The sequence below is a fragment of the Astatotilapia calliptera genome, chromosome 23, assembly GCF_900246225.1.
Source record: "Astatotilapia calliptera chromosome 23, fAstCal1.2, whole genome shotgun sequence".
NCBI classification, from domain to species: Eukaryota; Metazoa; Chordata; class Actinopteri; order Cichliformes; family Cichlidae; genus Astatotilapia; species Astatotilapia calliptera.
In genome coordinates this window covers 19,479,715-19,498,754 of record NC_039323.1, presented here as the reverse complement: position 1 = coordinate 19,498,754, position 19,040 = coordinate 19,479,715, and the positions used below count along the sequence as shown (strand labels likewise).

At 41.7% G+C, this 19,040-nt stretch overlaps 1 protein-coding gene across 5 annotated transcripts in view; it reads left to right on the top strand.

The window, feature by feature from the left end:
• The first annotated feature begins 463 nt into the window (after nucleotides 1–463).
• LOC113015504 (kalirin-like) overlaps nucleotides 464–19,040 on the top strand; it is a 59,877-nt gene continuing 41,300 nt past the window's right edge. For 2 of the 5 annotated variants that reach the window (XM_026157489.1, XM_026157487.1), the window contains exons 1-16: nucleotides 469–1,032; nucleotides 10,789–10,863; nucleotides 10,975–11,089; nucleotides 12,546–12,738; nucleotides 13,590–13,813; nucleotides 14,052–14,376; nucleotides 15,034–15,156; nucleotides 15,246–15,437; nucleotides 15,549–15,680; nucleotides 15,765–15,899; nucleotides 15,993–16,085; nucleotides 16,357–16,479; nucleotides 16,557–16,673; nucleotides 16,763–16,837; nucleotides 16,926–17,048; nucleotides 17,172–17,224. In XM_026157489.1, coding sequence (XP_026013274.1) covers nucleotides 978–1,032; nucleotides 10,789–10,863; nucleotides 10,975–11,089; nucleotides 12,546–12,738; nucleotides 13,590–13,813; nucleotides 14,052–14,376; nucleotides 15,034–15,156; nucleotides 15,246–15,437; nucleotides 15,549–15,680; nucleotides 15,765–15,899; nucleotides 15,993–16,085; nucleotides 16,357–16,479; nucleotides 16,557–16,673; nucleotides 16,763–16,837; nucleotides 16,926–17,048; nucleotides 17,172–17,224 — 2,153 coding nt within the window. In that variant the 5' untranslated portion in view covers nucleotides 469–977. Of the gene's footprint in view, nucleotides 1,033–6,040; nucleotides 6,156–10,788; nucleotides 10,864–10,974; nucleotides 11,090–12,545; nucleotides 12,739–13,589; nucleotides 13,814–14,051; nucleotides 14,377–15,033; nucleotides 15,157–15,245; nucleotides 15,438–15,548; nucleotides 15,681–15,764; nucleotides 15,900–15,992; nucleotides 16,086–16,356; nucleotides 16,480–16,556; nucleotides 16,674–16,762; nucleotides 16,838–16,925; nucleotides 17,049–17,171; nucleotides 17,225–19,040 lie in introns of those variants that run through there. The other 3 variants (XM_026157491.1, XM_026157488.1, XM_026157490.1) reach the window with 3 other exon arrangements.

The window sequence follows — 19,040 nt, the reverse complement described above, 5'->3', positions numbered from 1 at the left end:
AGTTATACGATTAATTTAATGTAAACATAACGTAATTTAAAAAATAATACACACAAAACAATATATATTTTTTAATTATGATATAAAAATTTTAACCTAAATCTAAAATAATCTGCAATAATAAAAAGTATCTAGAAAATATAAACAAGAAAAAAACAATTAATCTAATACGACATATTATAAAGTGAAAATAAAAAAATTAATATAATTAAAAAATAAAAATGTGTGCTAAAATTATTATATATTTAAAATAATGTTAAAAATGATATGAAATACTCTAAATATAATAGAGTTTAAAATAAATATGTTAAATAAGAGGATAATATAATAAATATATTATAATTAATATAATTTAATATAATATAATAAAGTGGAGGCTGAGTAAGCCGATGGCGTCAGCCTCCGTCACGTTAACGGGAGCCGCGCTCGTAGTACCGACGGCAGCCTTAACGTTATAGTAACGGGGGGTGAGCAGGGGGTGGGGAGCGGTGCAGCAGATGCTGCAGCCCTCGTGCATAGCGCCCCCCTCCATCTCTCCGGTGCGCCTGCGTGCTGAGACACACACCGACACAGAACGTCCGTCCGCCTGGACCGACAGGAGGAGAGAGAGAGAGAGACTGACTGAGGGGGGGATACCGGGGGCAGTAACGGTAACGGAGGCAGTAACGGTGACGTGATGTGATGCGATGCCGCGCGGGATCACGGTAACGTAAGAACAGCAGCAGCAGCAAGAGGAGGAGGAAGAGGAGGAGGAGGACAGTCGAGGCTGAGCCGGGGAGGATGCAGTAGTGATCGGTACCGGGAGGAGGGGAACACATCCGACCGAGCCTGCACCGACCCGATCTGATGTAAAGCAGCAGGGATGGACGGGTAGGCAGGGAGGAGGCGCGAGGAGCGGAGCGAGCGACGGTACATAACGGAGGAGAGAGCGCGAGGAGGAGGAGGGCGGCGGAGCAGCGCGAGGAGGAGGAGGGAGGATGAATCCGGTGGATGGAGGAGGAGAAGCGGGCCCGGACGGCCTGGCGACGGCAGGTAGGGTGTGTGTGTGTGTGTGTGAGTGAGTGTGTGTGAGAGAGAGAGCTGCTGTCGCCATGATGCCTCCACATCCGCCCATTGACTCAGTGTGTGTGTGCCCTATATGCTACATACCATGAATGTGTGTGTGTGTCAGCATCTCTCTGTCCTGTCGCTCAGATGTGTGTGTGTAGGGGGTCCCACCAAGGAGGATTATGGGAAGGCCTCCTTGCTTATTGAACATGTGTGTGATGTAATGTAGTGTGTGTGTATTTTATATTCTAACACTGAAACACTGTATCTAGAGGTGGAGGCAGCAGGAGCTGTGCAGGAGCCCCCGAAACCTCCAGCCCCCCCAACCGACCCCACGAACACACTGAGGTCTATATGTTGGAGGCAAGCTGCTCCTCCAGCTCGTTTTGATCTCTCTCTGTCTCTTTTTTTCTTTCTTTCTTTCTTTTTTTTTTTTTTTTACAAAGTTTGCTCAAACAATCGTAAAACAATCGTCTTTCCAGGCAAATGCAGATAGAGCACCAAAAAATGCAGTTCCCCAAATGTCCACTGGAGGCAGGCTCCAGCAGTGAGTCAGTCCTCATAGACTCCCATGTTAAAATATCTACCTGTACAACAGAAATACACATGGTTGCAGCTGCTGTAGAGGCTTAAAGTTTGCATTGTGAGGGGTGTGGCCTCTTTGACTGACAGGTAGATGGCGACCCAGGCAGCCCAGCTCAGCAAAGCAGCTAAATGGAGTCCCCGAACAGGACATCTGGACCATGTTTGTGCTTTTGGCTGCTGTGTAATCAGGCTGTAAATTTTTATATAAACCTGCAGACAGAAAACATCGAAGGACATATTTGAGAGGCTCCAACCAGTGGTAACTACTACCAGCCCATCTGGGAATCTGGGAATAATCAACTATTTTAGTGTATATATCTGGACATACAGTAAAACAGAGGCTGTTATCACCCAGCAGTCATAACAGTTATTATGACTGTTGGGTCACCTTTCACCCCTCCAACTTCCATCTCCTTAAGCTGGATAAGCTGTTAAAAACAAAAAAACCCAAATTTGACATAATATCACAGAAATTGGAGAATGTTCAACATCCACATTTAAGAAGCTGCTGCCTGAAAATGTTTAATTAAAAATGACACAAAAAATGATCCATCACTTAGCAAATGTAATGGATTTTCTGTCTTTCCTGAAGCTTTTCTGAGATGAACGTGTGATTGTTTCTTATTTATTTTAATGATCAGGACTGCAGCTAATTATTTTCCCCGCTGATCAATCCGCTGATGATTTCCTCTTCGGCTGTGTGAAGTGGCTGAGAAAAAGCAAAAAGGGAAAAAGGAGAAGCAGCGAATCCTCGTACTACAGAGGATGAAAATGTGCTTGATCTAAATAAAGCTGCAGTAGAGGGACGAGTTAACATGAAAAGGAAATACTTGAAGTACAAGTACCACAAATCTGCACTACAGCACGGTGTCCATCTGAACTATGTATAGTAGGTGGATGGGTTTAATACAGCACATATTAGTCTTAATTTTTCTTAATATAATGAAAAAGTGATATTAAGGCAAATGAAGCCCGGAAGACTTATTGTCATTTTGAAAGATTTACTGCTTTTCTCTGCAACTGGTTTGGTTTCTTGTTGCTTTATGGGCTAAATAATGAAATAAAACCAGAGTTAACAGATTCATTTATAGTGAAACCAGACATTAAGTTCTCTAGTGTCATCTTTTAGGGTTTTGGGGGGTATAATTGGTGAATTGGTTGCGCTTCCTAAAAATGGTCCACCAGTTAAAGCTGGTTACGATAGTGTAATGTCTTGCTGTGATATGACCCTTTGATTGTCTGTGATTGACTGGTGCTTTTGATATCCCAAATCCATCTGATAACTTCTGTCAGGATTGGTCTGAAGATCATCTGTGCCAAATTTAGTGCCAGCTGGAAAAAAAAATTGTGGCCTCAGGAAAAGTTTGAACTTTTTCTTTGAACTCACCTTGATCTAAGGAATTCAGCATACCCCATGACGAAAATGGATAGATGATTCAGAAGTTACTTGTCTAAACACACCTCCAGCTTTAATCCTAGAGATCGGCTAAAGACCCAATAAACACTGGTCATTAGAGAACTAGTTGGTGGTTGCTGGCAATTGGTTGGTTGCAAAGCGGTATATGGTGGTGCATCAAAAACCTTTTTGTGATTGTTTTAGGTGCTCTAAGATTACTGCAGTTGCCCATTGTTTGTCATTGAACACCATCTTGTTTGCAAACACTTGCCAACTACTTGCCAAGAAGCACTGAAGCTGTGAAATGTTTGACTGTGATTGAGAATGTTCACCTTTTTGAAACATGTTGGTTGCGACAGTAAGACTTTTACTTTGAAGATACGATTTGTACTTCACTTTGTACAGTTTTAAAAGCACTCAGAGAGTAAATGGTGAGTTTTTGCAGACAAGTCAGTGTTTTCCATGCAAATTGTAGGCCACCATCTCAATCTATTAGCGACCAAATCAATCACAATCAGTGTTTTTAGTGTAGCACCGTATACCTTTTGAGAGGTACCGTAAACCAACAACCACTTGCCCACCAGTGATGGAATAAACTCTGTGTTTATCGACTGGTCTCTATTTTTCTGAGTAGGTACTAGTGGATAAAGGCTACACATGGCTGTCTGACTGAGGCTTATACGCCAAAATTTAGCACGCTTTACGTCTCCACAAACATTTCTGTGAGCTGGCGCCGTAGATTTTGTTTAATTCTTCAGAGGACTTAACCTTGGCGGAGGTAATTTCAGAATGTGTACTGAATAATGAAAGTAATCAGAAGCTTTTTTTGATGATCAGTTAATCAGCTTCTCATATTTGAACATACAACTATTTTCATGACCTTGGCAGAGGTAATTAGGAGCTGCATAATGACACTTAAAAAAAAAAAAATTAATAAAAGCTTCTCGGATATACTTGCAGCTTTCCTTTATTGAATCTCAGACTGTTGGTCTGAGAAAACAGGACATCACAGTGAACTTGAAAAAAATATTTTCTAAACGTTTACTTACCGAAAGATTGAAGAGATAGTTGAAAAACCAATCCGAAGATTATTTAATATAGTGAAATGCGACCTTAGTCTACAGTTCACAAACTGTGGTATGATATGACTATGAATAAGCATAATAAAGCCTAAGGCTAGTGGACCAAACAGCCTTATTAGCTTCACAAATTTCACTGCTGCCCTTCAGTAGTGGTTGGGATTCATTTTGGTGAATCAAACATAGCATAGTAAGAGCCAAATATTGTTCAGCTACAAGAGTGAAACTTGTTTCTTCACGAAATCTCTTCAAAAGAGCAAAATTAGGCCAGCAAGGAATCTAGGAAGAAGTAGAATTCCTGAAATCAGTGCCTCAAAGGAATAAAACATATAATAATTTCTAATGGCAGCTAATGATAATAAACACAACCAATAAAACTAGAAACCAGAAGAAAATAAAACAGAACTGCAAAAAGTGGCTGTTGCACAGAGGCATGCATTAACCAAGCAGACCATCCATGAGACAAACCAGACTGTGTTTTTAGAACCACACAAATGTCAAAAGGCATTAAAGGCTTTGTTGTTCCAATTAAATATGCTGGGATGTACAGAATATAAGGAACACTGAGGAGGCTTTACAAGGATATAGCTCGACAACCTTGCTAATGTTTTGCTGATAGTAGCAAGAAAATCTATGTGAAGATGTAAAGAGCAGCACCAGTCAGATATGGTTCAGGACATGTGCTCAGCAGGCAAACTGACCTGAATTTTGAGGGTTATGGGAAACATTTCTGACAGAAAGCAGAATTAGAAATTTCTTCTGATTTCTTCCGTTGCATATTAAAAACCTAAAAATAAAGTGTTGGATAAATAAAAAAAATAAAATAACCCAGCCATGGGTTAAAATGACTACAAACCTAACATATGGATATAGGAAAAGCTGGATTACCAGGAGGGAAAAGTGGGACACAGCCCCACGGGTCCCCAAAGGGACCTGTGGTGTCTGTTTGGCAAGCTCCCTGTGGTAATTTAAATATTTGCCACAGCTGTAGCTCAGTGGTTTAGAGCAGGTTGGCCATCGTTCACAGGGTTGGTTGCTCAGTCCCAGCAGCCTCTTCATGTTTTGGACAAAAGCGCTGCTAAATGGATGTGATGTACTTATCTTTTCTGCTAGACTGTTATCAGGCAATTGACCATGAAGGAAAACTGCATCTCATCAGCGTCATTATGAATTACAGCATCTCTGCTTTCAGTTACATACAAACAATCCAGATGATCTTTAATGATCTCAGGGCTCTCTATCAGTTGATTTTATGCTTTTACGCTGTGTTCAGTCACACATTATCACATTTTAACTGGCAAGCAACCAACGTGGGGCTGTGTCGTGTTCCAGGAAGGTTATAGCTGTAAGACAAAGTAGGAATAATAATAACTTGCAGAAGTCAAATAGCTTACAGTAACAAGAAATCAGCTAAATGGTGTTTGAGTAGAACAAGTGTAGGTTTAAATGTACAGTAATCAGCTGCTGTGAACATTATGGAAGAAGATATTTTAGCAAAACCACTGACAGCACTGTCAGTAACAGCAAGTTACACAATGCAACTAATGGAAAGTAGAAACACTGAGGCTAAAAGAATTTCATTATTTCACATAGGAGCATGAAGCAGTATACAGACTTTTAATGTGAAGTATTGATGGCATTTCATTGGGAAGCAGCTGACAGACTTTTATTGTGAAGTATTTGACACATTTTTATTGTAAAGCATCTTACAGACTTTTATTGTGAAGCAGCTGACAGACCTTTATTGTAAAGTCTTTGACAGATTTGGATTGTGAAACAGCTGGGAGACTTTTATTGTGAAGTATTTGACAGATTTTTATTGTGAAGCAGCGGAAAGACTTACTTTAAAGTACTTGATTAATTTTGATTGTGAAACAGCTGACAGATTTTTTTGTAAAGCATCTTACAGACTTTTATTGTGAAGAAGCTGACAGACTTTTATTGTGAAGTATTTGGCAGACTTTTATTGTGGAGCAGCTGATGGTTAAACTGTAAAGCAGTTTGTGTGATTTTTCTGTGAATGAAGCTGCATTCACGATGGAACGGCTGTGAGTAACACTGTTTGTAGCTCTTTCTCAGATCAGGCTATATGTCAGTGTAGTTCGTTTTGGGCAACATAAAAACTGGATGTCTCGAGGCTGTTTTTACAAGCAGAGAAATGGCACCAAGGTCACTCAGAAAAAGAAAGTAATGTTGTATTTTTGGCCTCGGACTGCGATGTCTTCAAATCCACGAGGCTGACATTTCAGAGATTCAGAGGACACTGCGGGGAAATATATTCATTAGTTTTTGTTGTGTAATCAGTGTGATGAGTCCTGACAGACTGACAGCAAGTTCCTCTGAAGGCTTTTCATGTGCTCTGCACAGCCGCTATTTTCAGCTTGTGACTGACTCAGAGAGTGAGTGTTTTATTGGTGTCAGACAGCTTTATCAGAGTGGAAATCCCTCCTCCAAATCTCGATGGTGTCACCTTGATTGACAACCGATCGAGGATCAATCAGATGTGGCGGAACGTGCCAGGTTCAGTTGTATTTACACTCGAACAGACCTCAAACACCCACCAGCGACTCATTAGCGGCTGCAGGCTGTTAGCTTCTGCTCTCAGAGCTGCCATATATTAACAACAGGTCCACCCACTCCAACACATTCATCATCTTTTTTTTCAAATTCGGCTAATTCACGACAAACAGCAGCAAGTGAAGAGCAGGAGTGTGGAGTTTAACTCGGTAGCGATAAAGAACTGCCTGCTCTCAGTGTTCTTATTGATGATTTATCACAGAAAAAAAACATCAGTTGCAGCACATCAGTTGCAGCACATTGGGAAGCTCATCTCAGGCTAAAGAAATCAGAGCAGGAACTGGAGTTTAGGTTTTTTTAATGGGATGCAACTAAATTCAAATTGAATGATTTTGCATTTTAATTTAAACATTGGACACTGATTCCCAAATGTATTTGATCCACAGCTTGAAGCCCACCACTGCAACTAACCATGATTTTCAGCGCAGATTAATTTACTAATCGACTGATTGATTAACCATACAGAGATTCTCACAGAGCTCAAAATCACATCAACAAATATCTGCTTTCTGAGTTTAACACTCAAAAGTAATTTGCTATCATGTCAGCTGAGGAACAGTGGCCAGTTCTCCTGTATGGGAAGCACAAACTATGAAATCTTTCAAAAACTACTTATCAGAATGTTAAACTAGATGCTGATTGATTTTCTGTCCATTAGCTGGTTCCAGTAATCATTAACCAAGCGTAATTGCTGCAGATCTATTGAAGGCTGAAGTCTTTTGTGCCCAACATCAGCTGAGACAGTCTCAAGCCCACCACTGCCCTCTGTAGGATACAGTGGATATAGTCAATTAATGTTTAAATGGACTTTTATATCTTATTTTATTATTCAATAGGTGGGGTTTCCTTAAAATATTAATACTATTGATTGATTCAGTGAAGATGGCTCACCACCGCTTGCTTTTACTGAGCTGCAACTATACCCCTGATCTCAATCTCAAGTTTCTTTCTTGAGCAAATGACCTTTAGCTACTTTGACCAAAGAACAGTGGAAAGTTGTCTTCATAGCGCATTATAGCCTTTGATGTCCGGTCCAATCCATTCAAACTCTCAGATGAGAGCAAACACCTACTTGAAAGACTGATTGTTAGCCTGGACACCAGGCAGCTTTGTTTTAGCATGTTGCTTGTTTAGGTTCTTCGTTTTTGCCGGATCATGAAGTGCAGACCATTTTCTTGTAGAGATGTAAGTAAAGATGATGGTTTGTGTTAACTATTCTAGTTTGCTTTGGTAACCTTGCACGTTGAACAGTTACACTGCAGAGGTACAATGTGGCACCAAGGGCTCCTGACTGAAGGTGAGAAGCTAGCCCTTATTATACTCTGTCGAGAACACGGACAGCTGGAGATGCCACAGTTGAGTAGTCACTCCTGTTATATTTCTTTTGAAGTCCACTTGAAGTCTGCTGCCTGGGGCACAAGCATAGTCGGTGCATAGTAATTCAAAGTCTCTGCAGATGAGTTTGTACAGTCACAAAAACTGGCAGGCATGTGGGCGTCCACATGGACCCTTCCACTCAGCATCTAATTATAAAATTTACAGTTACTCAGACCCAAGCAGAACCTAGCATTCTTTCAAATATGGAGAAAACAATCAAGTTCTTTTGACTTTCTATTATAAGACTCGACTTATGGAACAGAAGAAGTCTGGGTATTTTGCCACATGGGAAAAGGATTAAAACAGTGTAGCTCAGCAGTCATCTGAAAGCAGCAAGGCTGAGTTTAATCACCAAGAGAAACAGTTATTCTAAACCCAATTGTCATTAAACATGCATCTTCCCATTTCCAAAAGACAGTTAGTAAAGTCTTCAGTAATTCACTGCAAGTCTACAAATTACTCCTGCAGGGTCTAAGCACTGGGAAATTTTATATTTTCCAAGATGTTTTTCTTCATGGTTATTCACATATAAAAAGAGTCTTAAAGGGATTGTTTAATGATAAAGCAAGACTTTAAGTACTTGAACTGAAGGAAACTGTAACTTGTTTTTAGATTCATCAAAATATTTCATTTCTCATCCAAGTGTTTTGTTTTTGTTTTTTTCAGCTCTAACAGCTGGTGAGGAATCCCAGGTATAATTAACTGATAAGCAGTTAATTAACATCACAAAAATTAAATCAGCGCTGGACCCAGTAAAGCAGCCCTATGCCTCACCACACATTCAAGTACAAAGTAATAAAAAAAAAAAAGAATTGAAAAGAAAAAAAAACCAGTAGAACAGTAGTGGAGTTGTGACCCTGGAGGTGGTCCTAATAACCATTCACCCACCCTGTCTTTAGCTTAGTTGTTTAATAAATATATGAGCAAAGTTGTGAAGCAAAGTATATAGGTAATTAGGGACTTTTCTAATCCCACTAGAGCTTAAATACCTAGGACTCGCCGTGAGCCTTTCGAACTGAAGAAGCCCTCTGAATGAGAATCAAGAATCAAAAAATATGTCTAGTTGCTGTCAACTCAAGAGCATAAGACTTCCATGACCTGGATGACCAAAAACCTACACAGGCCATGTAGGGCTCATGGATGCAAACATGGAAATCAGCAGATATACTACAGGTACCCCGCACCGTTAGGTGAAGATTAGGGAGTTCTAACCATAAAGGAAGAGAAAGGAGGTACAGTGCTGTTGATGTTTGTCCTTCCTTTGGTAAAAAATAGCTGTTGGTGAAAGCTAAAATGAAGAGGCCTGCTTACAGATTCATTGACCAAATCAGGGTATTTTTCCACATGGGGACCGGATGCAAAACAGTGCAGCTCATTAGTCATCTGAAGGTAGAACACAGTTTGACTTCTGTTATTGTTGTTGGTTGATTTTTTTGCAGAAAATATTGAAAATGAACTCCATAATTTGGATGGTTTATTTTTGTAACAGCCTATGGTTTAAATCACATTTAGTCTTCAGTCATTCCCATAGTCTTTTGGGGCTTTTCTACTTTCTGTTTGAAGTAAATATTCTTATCACAGTGAATTTATGTGTAGGTTATTTGGGTTATTATCACACATGGGTGTGGCCTGACTAAAACCCTTGATGGATTATCAGGGGTCTGAAGCTGATTAGTTAATAAGTCAGTCTGGGTCAGTCTGACAGACACGGATGGAGAAGGAGAAATAGGGTGCTGCAAGCAGGGAGCTTAAGTTGCAGAAGTGTTTCTCTTCTCCTTCCTGTTTTTAGGTTTTCTCTCTGAGGGTTATTGCTGCTCGTTGAGCTGCTAATGTGAGACGTTTAATGCCTTCATTGTGTGTGTGTGTGTGTGTGTGTGTGTGTGTGTGTGTGTGTGTGTGTGTGTGTGTGTGTGTGTGTGTGTGTGTGTTGGATTAGCTTTCTCCCCGCTGTGGAGGATGATCTGACGCACATGGGAGGCCGTCTGCAACACACACTTATGTTTGTACTCCTAGCTTTGTGGGGACCGCCAATGACAAAATGTGTTTTCAGGCTCCTACACCATGACAAACCTAAACCTGATCAAATGTTAAAAGCACATCTCAACCCCTGAAAACAGACCTTTGTGGGGGTTTTTTAGAGATAATGTCCTCACAGGGTCTTAAATTCAGCACAGTCCTCACAAATATAGGCATACAAGTACACAAAGACATGCTCCCTGAGCTGCAGGAGCTTTTTAATTGAAATGTCTGTCAGCTCCTCGTGCTGAAGCCTGATTTTGGTAGATGAGAGGAAGTAGTTTGATGTTTCCTTGTCCTTTATTTCCTAACTTTCAGCCTGTAGGTGTTTTTCACCACACTGATCCCACTCAAATATCTTGAGCTGGAACGATAAGTCAGTGTGGAGTTTTTGACCACTCTTAGTAATATTTTTACATGACGGCATCCCAGTGTGGTCAGTAGTGTGGGTGACACAGTATTCATGCCAGTTTCACAATGCCCCACTGATAGAAAGTTGGTGGTGAAGTGAAGAAAGCTGCTGAAAATAATGTGATTAGAAATATTTCAACAATAGACATGTTGGCCAATCAGAAAAAAAGTAGGCCGTTGATAAAGGGGGCTTGAAGAGTGTTTGTGTTTCACCTTTGATTTGGGGTTCCTATGGTGGTAGATCTCTAGCTGGACTAGACAAAAGCCAGCAGCTCAAGATTTCCTCTATCTGTCTTTCAGGTTCTGGTAAAGCCGAGTGTGTCCGGGCAGTCGATGTCCTGACGGTGCTCAGAGAGAAAGTGGCCTTCGTATCGGGTAAAAACAAACAAGCAAAGAAAATAGAAAAACACTAATACTGCTGCAGGTTTTATCCCAGCTTGGTCTTCATGTAACTCAGTTTGAGTAACTGCTCTATGTGTTTTCCAGGTGGACGGGACAAACGAGGTGGACCAATCCTGACCTTCCCTGCGAGGACCAATCATGATCGAATAAAACAGGAGGACCTCAGTCGGCTGGTCACTTACCTGTCCACGATACCCAGGTAGAGCTGTTTTGCAGAGCTTACCTAGATATTAGTTAGCCTGGGGTACGTAGTATATATACTTTGTCAAAATGTTATGAATAGACACAGTTTTGTGAATTGGGATTGTTAATTTTACCATTATAGATCATAAAAACATTGATTTCTGTAATGACTCACTGCCTTCACTGTTTTGAAGGCCAAAAGGCTCTTAGGGGCTTAAGCAAGTGTTGGCTGCTTTCAGTCTTATAGAAAAACCCTTTTATGTCAACATAGTCAACTAAAGGTCATCTACAGGTTACAATTACTGTGGAGTAACACAAGGTTCCATTTTAGGTGCTATTTTATTTTGTATTTATAAGCTTCTATTCAGCTAAATTTCATTGCTATGTAGACAACACACAGGTGAACTGTGCAAAAGCCTAGCTGTAGTTTAAAACTGTTGGATGATACAAAGTTTTCTTTAGCTGAATAATTGAAAATCAGATAGTTCAGTCTTATTGTTTAATCCTACAAACTGTAGTGCTCAAATGAAAGTTTCTTTGAAACCATGTTTACAAATACCAGAAATTTACGAGCTCGGTTTGACCCGACCCACGGTTGTTGAATTAAGACCTGTTTTCAAAATTAAACTAAGGCTTTTAAATCCACACCTGGAAAAACACATCCAAGCCTTTATAGTGTTACAGGCTTGACCGTGGCAGCTCTGTCCTCTCTAGTTTGAAATGCAGCAGCTTGGCATGTATTAGCAGATGGCATCACGTCTCCCGGATCCTGGCTTCTCTCTTTTGTCTTCCCACATGTTATAGATTTGATTTCAAGATTTTCCTCATCACTTTTAAAGCATGTCTAGCCCCGAGCCTTATAGCAGAAACGCTGAGACTAAATGAGCCAGCTTGTGGCCTGATAGCCTCGGGTGGGTCCTTTTAAAATTGTGCTTTTGCAGGACCCCTCCACCTAGAATGGCCTCACAGAAACAGTCAACGACTTTAATTTGCTTAAAACTTTTATAGAGTTGGTTTTTGTCATTGAAAATGATATTGTCTTTTATGTCCCTTGTCTGGTTGTCATCTTTCAGATGTGCTGTTTATTACATATGTTCCCTCAGTCGTCACTGGCGTTTGTTTATTCTCCTTTTCTTTTTGTTTGAGTATTTTGTTTTTTGATTGTTTGTTGAAGCACTGTGTAAAACCTTTTGTATTTTGTATTTTTTTAAATTTTAATGCACTATCAGGAAAAAATCCAGTAAAATGCCAAAAAATAACAGTGTAAATTCCTGTTCAGGAAATTCCAGTTATCAAGTCATATCCTCAAATAGTATTTAGCATCTTTGACTTAAGCTATCTTTAAAGAAATGTCTTAACCAGCCAAGACTTGGAGGAGCTACTACTACTAACTAACATGGGTCAAATCTTTGTAGAAAAAATAGTACCTGGATCGTATTACCAGCTTTTGCATCTGTGTGTCTTTCTGTCAGTGAGGATGTGCGTGCTCGTGGCTTCACCGTGGTGGTGGACATGCGCGGCAGTAAGTGGGACAGTGTGAAGCCAGTACTGCGAACGCTGCAGGAGTCATTTTCCTCCAACATCCACACAGCGCTGCTCATCAAACCTGACACCTTCTGGCAGAAACACAAGACCAACCTGGGCAGTGCCAAGCTCAGCTTCGAGGTGCGTTACTGCACAGTGAAGATCAGCTGTCATTACCTTAAGTGCCAGTTCTCCTGCTGATGCCACCTGAAGCGCTTCTACAGGCAGTACTGTTAAACTGAGTGTACTGACTTTTAAATGAAGTATTACTACAGCTAAGAAGAGTACTGCTCCACTGACTACTGTGCCCAAGTGAAAAACCACTAATGTTAGATGTTCTTCTAAAATTACCCCTTTATCACATACTAACACTACACCTAAATGAAGTGCTCATGTTACAGAAGTTACTGCTACTACTTACAACCTGTGTGTACTATAAGATAAGATAAGATAAGATAACCTTTATCAGTCCCACACGTGGGAAATTTTTTTTGTCACAGCAGGAAGTGGACAGTGCAAAAGTTATATAGCAAAAATTTGAAAATAATAAGAATAAAATACTGTACACAACTGTACAGAATAGAATAAAATAAAATACTATATACCGTTGAATAAATAGAATAAAATATACAATAGCATAAAAATAGAATACAAATGCTTTATACAACTGAGTAAAAATACAACTTTGTCAGAAAAAGAGTATTGCACTTAGTGTCATTGCACACGTGTGGATGTGTGTGTTTGATCAGTTGGAGTCTTTGTTGTGGAGTCTAACAGCAGTGGGGAGGAAAGACCTGCGAAATCTCTCCGTCCCACACCGTGGGTGCCGCAGCCACTGAAGGAGCTGCTCAGTGCTGTCAGAGTCTCCTGCATGGGGTGGGAGATGTTGTCCATCAGGGATGACAGCTTAGCCACCGTTCTCCTGTCTATAGTACAACTACTCAGTTTTTGACATTCCCCTGCAGTATGCAGTAACCTGTTTCTGTCTCCAGACAAGCCTGGTGTCCGTGGAGGGTCTGTCCCGGCTTGTCGACCCCTCCCAGTTGACCTCTGACCTCGGCGGCTCATTGGAGTATGACCATGTAGAGTGGACTGAGCTACGCCTGGGCCTGGAGGAGTTCTCAGGGGCCGCCACACAGCTGCTGGCCCAGCTGGAACAGCTAGAGGCCGGACTGAACCGCATACCAGAGCCGCAGGATGTTGATGAGGCCCGCAAGTGAGTGTTTTTTTTTTCTCTCGTGTTTACCATATAATCTTAACCGCTTACCTACAAAATTACACACAATTCCAGTGAGATTTCATGAATCTTCCGAGTTGGCGCACAGGCAAAGAAAGCACCCGTTAGATTTTGGTGTGGATCTGGAACACTTCCTTTAAAACTGCAAACCTTCTTGGCAAATTAGCTCTTTCAAAGGTCATTAAAGCCAAGTCTCCCTCCATGTTTCTCTCTCTAGACTTCTTGAGGAACATGGTCGTCTCCGTAATACTATTGCCACAGCACCAGTTGATGCACTTGACCGAGAAGGCCGGTGTTTACTCCAACGTATGCGCCTTGGCCCTTCACACGGTGACACCTCTAATGAAGGTGGTGGGGGTGGCGGCAGCCATGGCAGCTGGCTCTCAGGTGGGGCGGACTTCCAGAGCGTGGCTCCAAAGGTTTCGTCCCTGCTGGACCGACTGCAGGCGGCTCGCACCCACCTCCTGCAGAGCTGGAGTGACAAGAAGCTGCACCTGGACCAGGCGCTGCAGCTACACCTCTTTGAGCAGGACGCCACCAAGGTGAGGTTTATGTTGTGATAAGCAAGTATGAAACCTAACGGGTTGGAAGCAGAATGAAAAAAAAAATTTGTTTGCTCTGTTAATGTACGTGCTGTCACATTTCTCGAAAGACTGACTTAAGTTCTGGGGGGTTCTCCCATGTGTCGACAAACATCATGTTTGTTTTCATGAGAACAAAGCTGCAAATCACAGTTGACAGGTTGCAAATTAGGTGACATGTGTTTCAGGCAGGAGAAGATGTCAGCCCTTAGAGTAAAGTACAAAAATGAATAAAGATTCTATAACGATCCTTCTCGCAGAGTTAATGTCTGTTGAGCCTCTGGATGGTAACACTGGAAATGGTTTTTTGAGCTACTTTTGCATTGCCTAACCTCGCTTTTTCACACATTGTTTGGCATCCTTTACATTAAGTTTGTAATGAGTTTCATGGTGCTTAAATTAAATGCAATAACTTTTGCACCAAGTTTGCCATCTTTTATGATGCTCTGCATTTCATTGTATTATGTATTGTGTCCATCAAATTTAAGTTTTCAATCTCTCACTTTCAGTTTGATGTCCCTTACATTAACGCTTCTTAATCTTTTGTTTTATTCACATCAACCTTAGCATCCTGGACAGATAGCTTGATGCTAACCTTTCTGTCTCCCTCTGTCTTAGATGTCCGAGTGGATCGGTCACAGTAAAGAGCTGTTCATGCAGAGCCTGGTGGAGGTCGGTCAGAACCACCAGCACGCTGTAGACCTCCAGACACAACACCAGCACTTCACCGCCAACTGCATGGTCAGTCAGCGAGTGCACATGTATTTGTGTGTGTGTTTATGTACAGAGTGATTTTAATGAGCTGAATCAACATGTTTGTGTTTGTGCAGAATGGCAGCGTGAACGTGGACAGTGTTGTCACTGTGGCGGCGAGGCTCGCAGAGGCTGGTCATTATGGTGCAGAACGGATCGCCATGGTTTCATCAAAATTACAGGAAGACTGGAAGTCCCTGACCACGGCACTGGAAGAGCGCAGCAACACGCTCGCCATGGCAACCGGCTTCCACCAGGGGGCAGAACAGGTGACCCATATTGATTTATATTACCATACTTGTCTCCTCTTATATGACACTGCAACAGTCAGGTGATGTTCTCATGTCAAAAAACCTACTTGTCTGTCTCTCCCTGTTTAGTTCCTGCATCGGGTGGAGGGCTGGGTTCAAGTGTGCTCTGAAGGGTCACTGCCATCGGCGACAGCAGAGCTGGAAGCTGCTGTAAAAAAACACCAGGAGCTCAATGAAGAGATCTCTGCAAACTACACACAGGTACATGCCTGTCTGTGCTCTCAAATCCTGTGTGTGCTAGACAGCTGTCTGTCTCATTGTTTATCAACACCTGTCCTTCTTCAGGTCAGCGAGAGCGGTAAAGCATTACTGGATGTCCTCCAGCGCTGCCCAGCATCAGATTCTGACGAATCAGTGCCCAAACCTGACTTCACTGCCGCCACACACAGCATCATGGGAGTTCTCCACCAAGTGATGCAGGTATGTCCCTCCGTGACCTGTCTCACATCCTCCACATCCAATGTGCAGACAGCAAGATACGTGGAGTGATACAGACTGTCTTCTGTTTTGCAGGGTCACCATGAAGTGGAGAGGGCATGGCAACACCGCAAGCTCCGCCTCCATCAGCGCCTGCAGCTGTGTGTGTTTCAGCAGGATGTTAAACAGGTATGACCAAAAAATGTAGATGCTGATCCAGTTTGGAATATGGATGTATATTCAGAGCCAGATTCTGAAGAATCCACTTCAATGTCCAAACTAAAATTCTTATAGCCACACATTATATTAAATGTTAGGGTTTCTTTGTTTTATAAATTATCTAAAATCTTAGATATTTTTGTGCATTTGTATAATCAAAGTTGTGTACCATTCAAAAATTCTGAGCTCAGGAGAAAAAAGATCTGAGATTCAGGTTAACCTCCACATGTCTGTCTCCCAGGTGTTGGACTGGGTGGAGCAGCATGGTGAGGTTTTCCTGAACAAACACACTGGCGTGGGGAAATCTCTGCACCGAGCACGAGCGCTGCAGAAACGGCACGACGACTTCCAGCAGGTCGCACAGGTACCATAGGCTCAAGACCCACATATAGTTGATCTTTAAGTGCAGCTGCAGCATCCTAATTTCTTCCTCTTTCTTAGAACACATACACCAACGCGGAGAAGCTTCTGGAGGCAGCAGACCAGCTGGCTCAGTCTGGAGAGTGTGAAGAGGAGGAGATTTACCAGGCGGCCCGAGACCTGGAGCTCCGCATGCAGGTGTGTCTGTTGAAGGGAGGGGAGAAGGCGGGGCTGTGTTGTAGTTTATATGCTGTGAATGTGTGGTTTACACTGTTTACATATCACAGGCCTTTATCCAGCGTGTTGAACAGAGGAAGCTGCTGCTGGATCTCGCTGTGTCTTTCTACACGCATACAAAGGAGGTAATACACATTGACACACACTTTGTAACCACTCGTCAGAGGTAATATTATTAACAGTAGCTGGTCTTCCTCTCTTCTTCTCCTCCAGCTCTCAGCGTGGATGGATGGACTCCAGAAACAGCTCTCCTCAGATGTCCTCGTCTGCCCAGACACTGTGGAGGCTCTTCAGACTCTCATAAGCCAGCAGCAGCAGCAACAGGCCAACACACAGGTAACAGCCCAGCTGTGACCTCTGACCTTAAGTCTAACCCTGTCATAACAACCTAACACCCGCACCTGACCCCTGATCACCTCTAACCCTCACACTAACCCGAGCTCTAACCCTGACCTACAGGAAGCTGCGATGAGTGTCATCCGAGAGGGAGAAGACCTTATCCTGCAACTGAGGTACACACACACATACACAGTGGGTGTGTTTGTTTTAAGCCACAGTGCTGCACTGCTTACTAGTGCATGTCATTATTGAAGATCTAGATGTGTTCTGCAAACAGCTCTCTGAGCCTGTCTGGTCTGGTCTGTGTGGCTTTGTTTGTTTTACTTGATTATTTAGAAAGTCCATATGCACCAACTTTGTGAACCAAATGTTGTGTTTTTCGGGTCACGTAGAACGTGTGTGGGTTTTCTCTGGATTATGGGGAATGTGTGTGTGTTTGTTTTTCGAGTTTTGTGAAATGTATGGGTTTGTTTGTTTTCTCTTCTATGTGGATTACGCAGGTGCTTTTATTTTCTGGATTATAAAGAATGTTAATGTGCACCTTAGGAATTTGTATCAAACAAAGTGATTACCGTATCTGCACAAGAAGTGATGCATGAAAATGAAGACTGTATTAGTATATCAAAGGCCCCAATTGATAGTGAGAAGAACTATTTTCTGATGAGGTAAAACACAATATTGTGCTTAAAATCACAAGAACAGCCTTCACCCGAAGTGGATTATTTGCTGGGAGGTATTAACAAATGCCGACATGGTGCTGAGTGAGCCTAAGAGGCAACTGGAAACCAAACATTCTTCAAAGAGAAACTTTACCCACTTCTAAAGTTCGCTGTATCAAAACCTGAGGCAGTAAGACTGCTTGTTTGTTGCTTTATCTGAAGCTGTGTGATAAGGATGTGTATGCACGCTTGTAGAGTTCACTACAAAATATGTATCATGCCCAAGACTGTTTTGATTAAATAGTGAAGTCAGAAGAATTGATCATATGGATCAGTTGTTTATGGGTATAAGTACATCTTAGCTTTGAAATTTCGCTTGCCCCTTGGTGTGCATTGAAAACAAAAAGTCTGAAAACCACGGAGGTAGATTATGTTAAGTTTGTGTAGAATTGATTGCAAGACAAATTCTGTGTTTGGGAGAAATTAAGAAATTCATGAATTGAAAATGAACTGGTCTCTGTGGTAAAAACACAGTTGACCATAAAGGTAAAGCTGTTGATTTACTGTTTGATCTGCATTCCTACGCTCACCTGTGACCACCAGCTGTGGGCAGTGATCGAAATAATGAGATGAGAATGAGTGTGTCTGGGCTCTCCCTTTGAAATAGGGTGAGGTAATTAGAGAGGAGCTCAGAAGAGACTCACTACTCCTTTTTATTAAAAGAACCAGTTGAAATGGTTCTGGTACTTCACTAGGACACCTCCTGGATGCCTTTAAGGTGCATGTCCAATTAGGAGCAGACCCTGGGGCAGAATCTAGGTGCTGGAGGAGGTAGCTGGGTTTTTGAGTCTCTGCTTAAATTGATGTCCTAACTAGCCAGTCCTGCGTGACTGGGTAAAAAACGTATGGATGAAAATGTTTATTACTACACACAGAACTAATAAACAATAATAAAGAGTCCAAATGTTCCATGAGTACAGTATATAATGATCTATATATGACCCTTACACTCTTGTGTTTGTTTGTGGATTTAATTGTTGTGTTGGCATTTGTTTTCACTAGACAGGGCAGTTAAGAGGCCTGTGTCATGCTGATTTCTATTATAATTATAGTTGTGTTTGTTTTCAGGTTTACATAGACTTTGTGTTTGTTCTTTATGGCGTTTTGCAGCCTGTGTATTTGTTTCAGTGTTCATGCAAACTCAGAGGCCTGCACTGGGTGTTGGTGGGTGCCTTTGTGTAAGATTTGACTAATGTGTGTAGGTGCATTTGTTTTTCGATTTGTATATCCTGCAAGAATGTATTTATTTTCAGGTCAGGGCATTTTTATT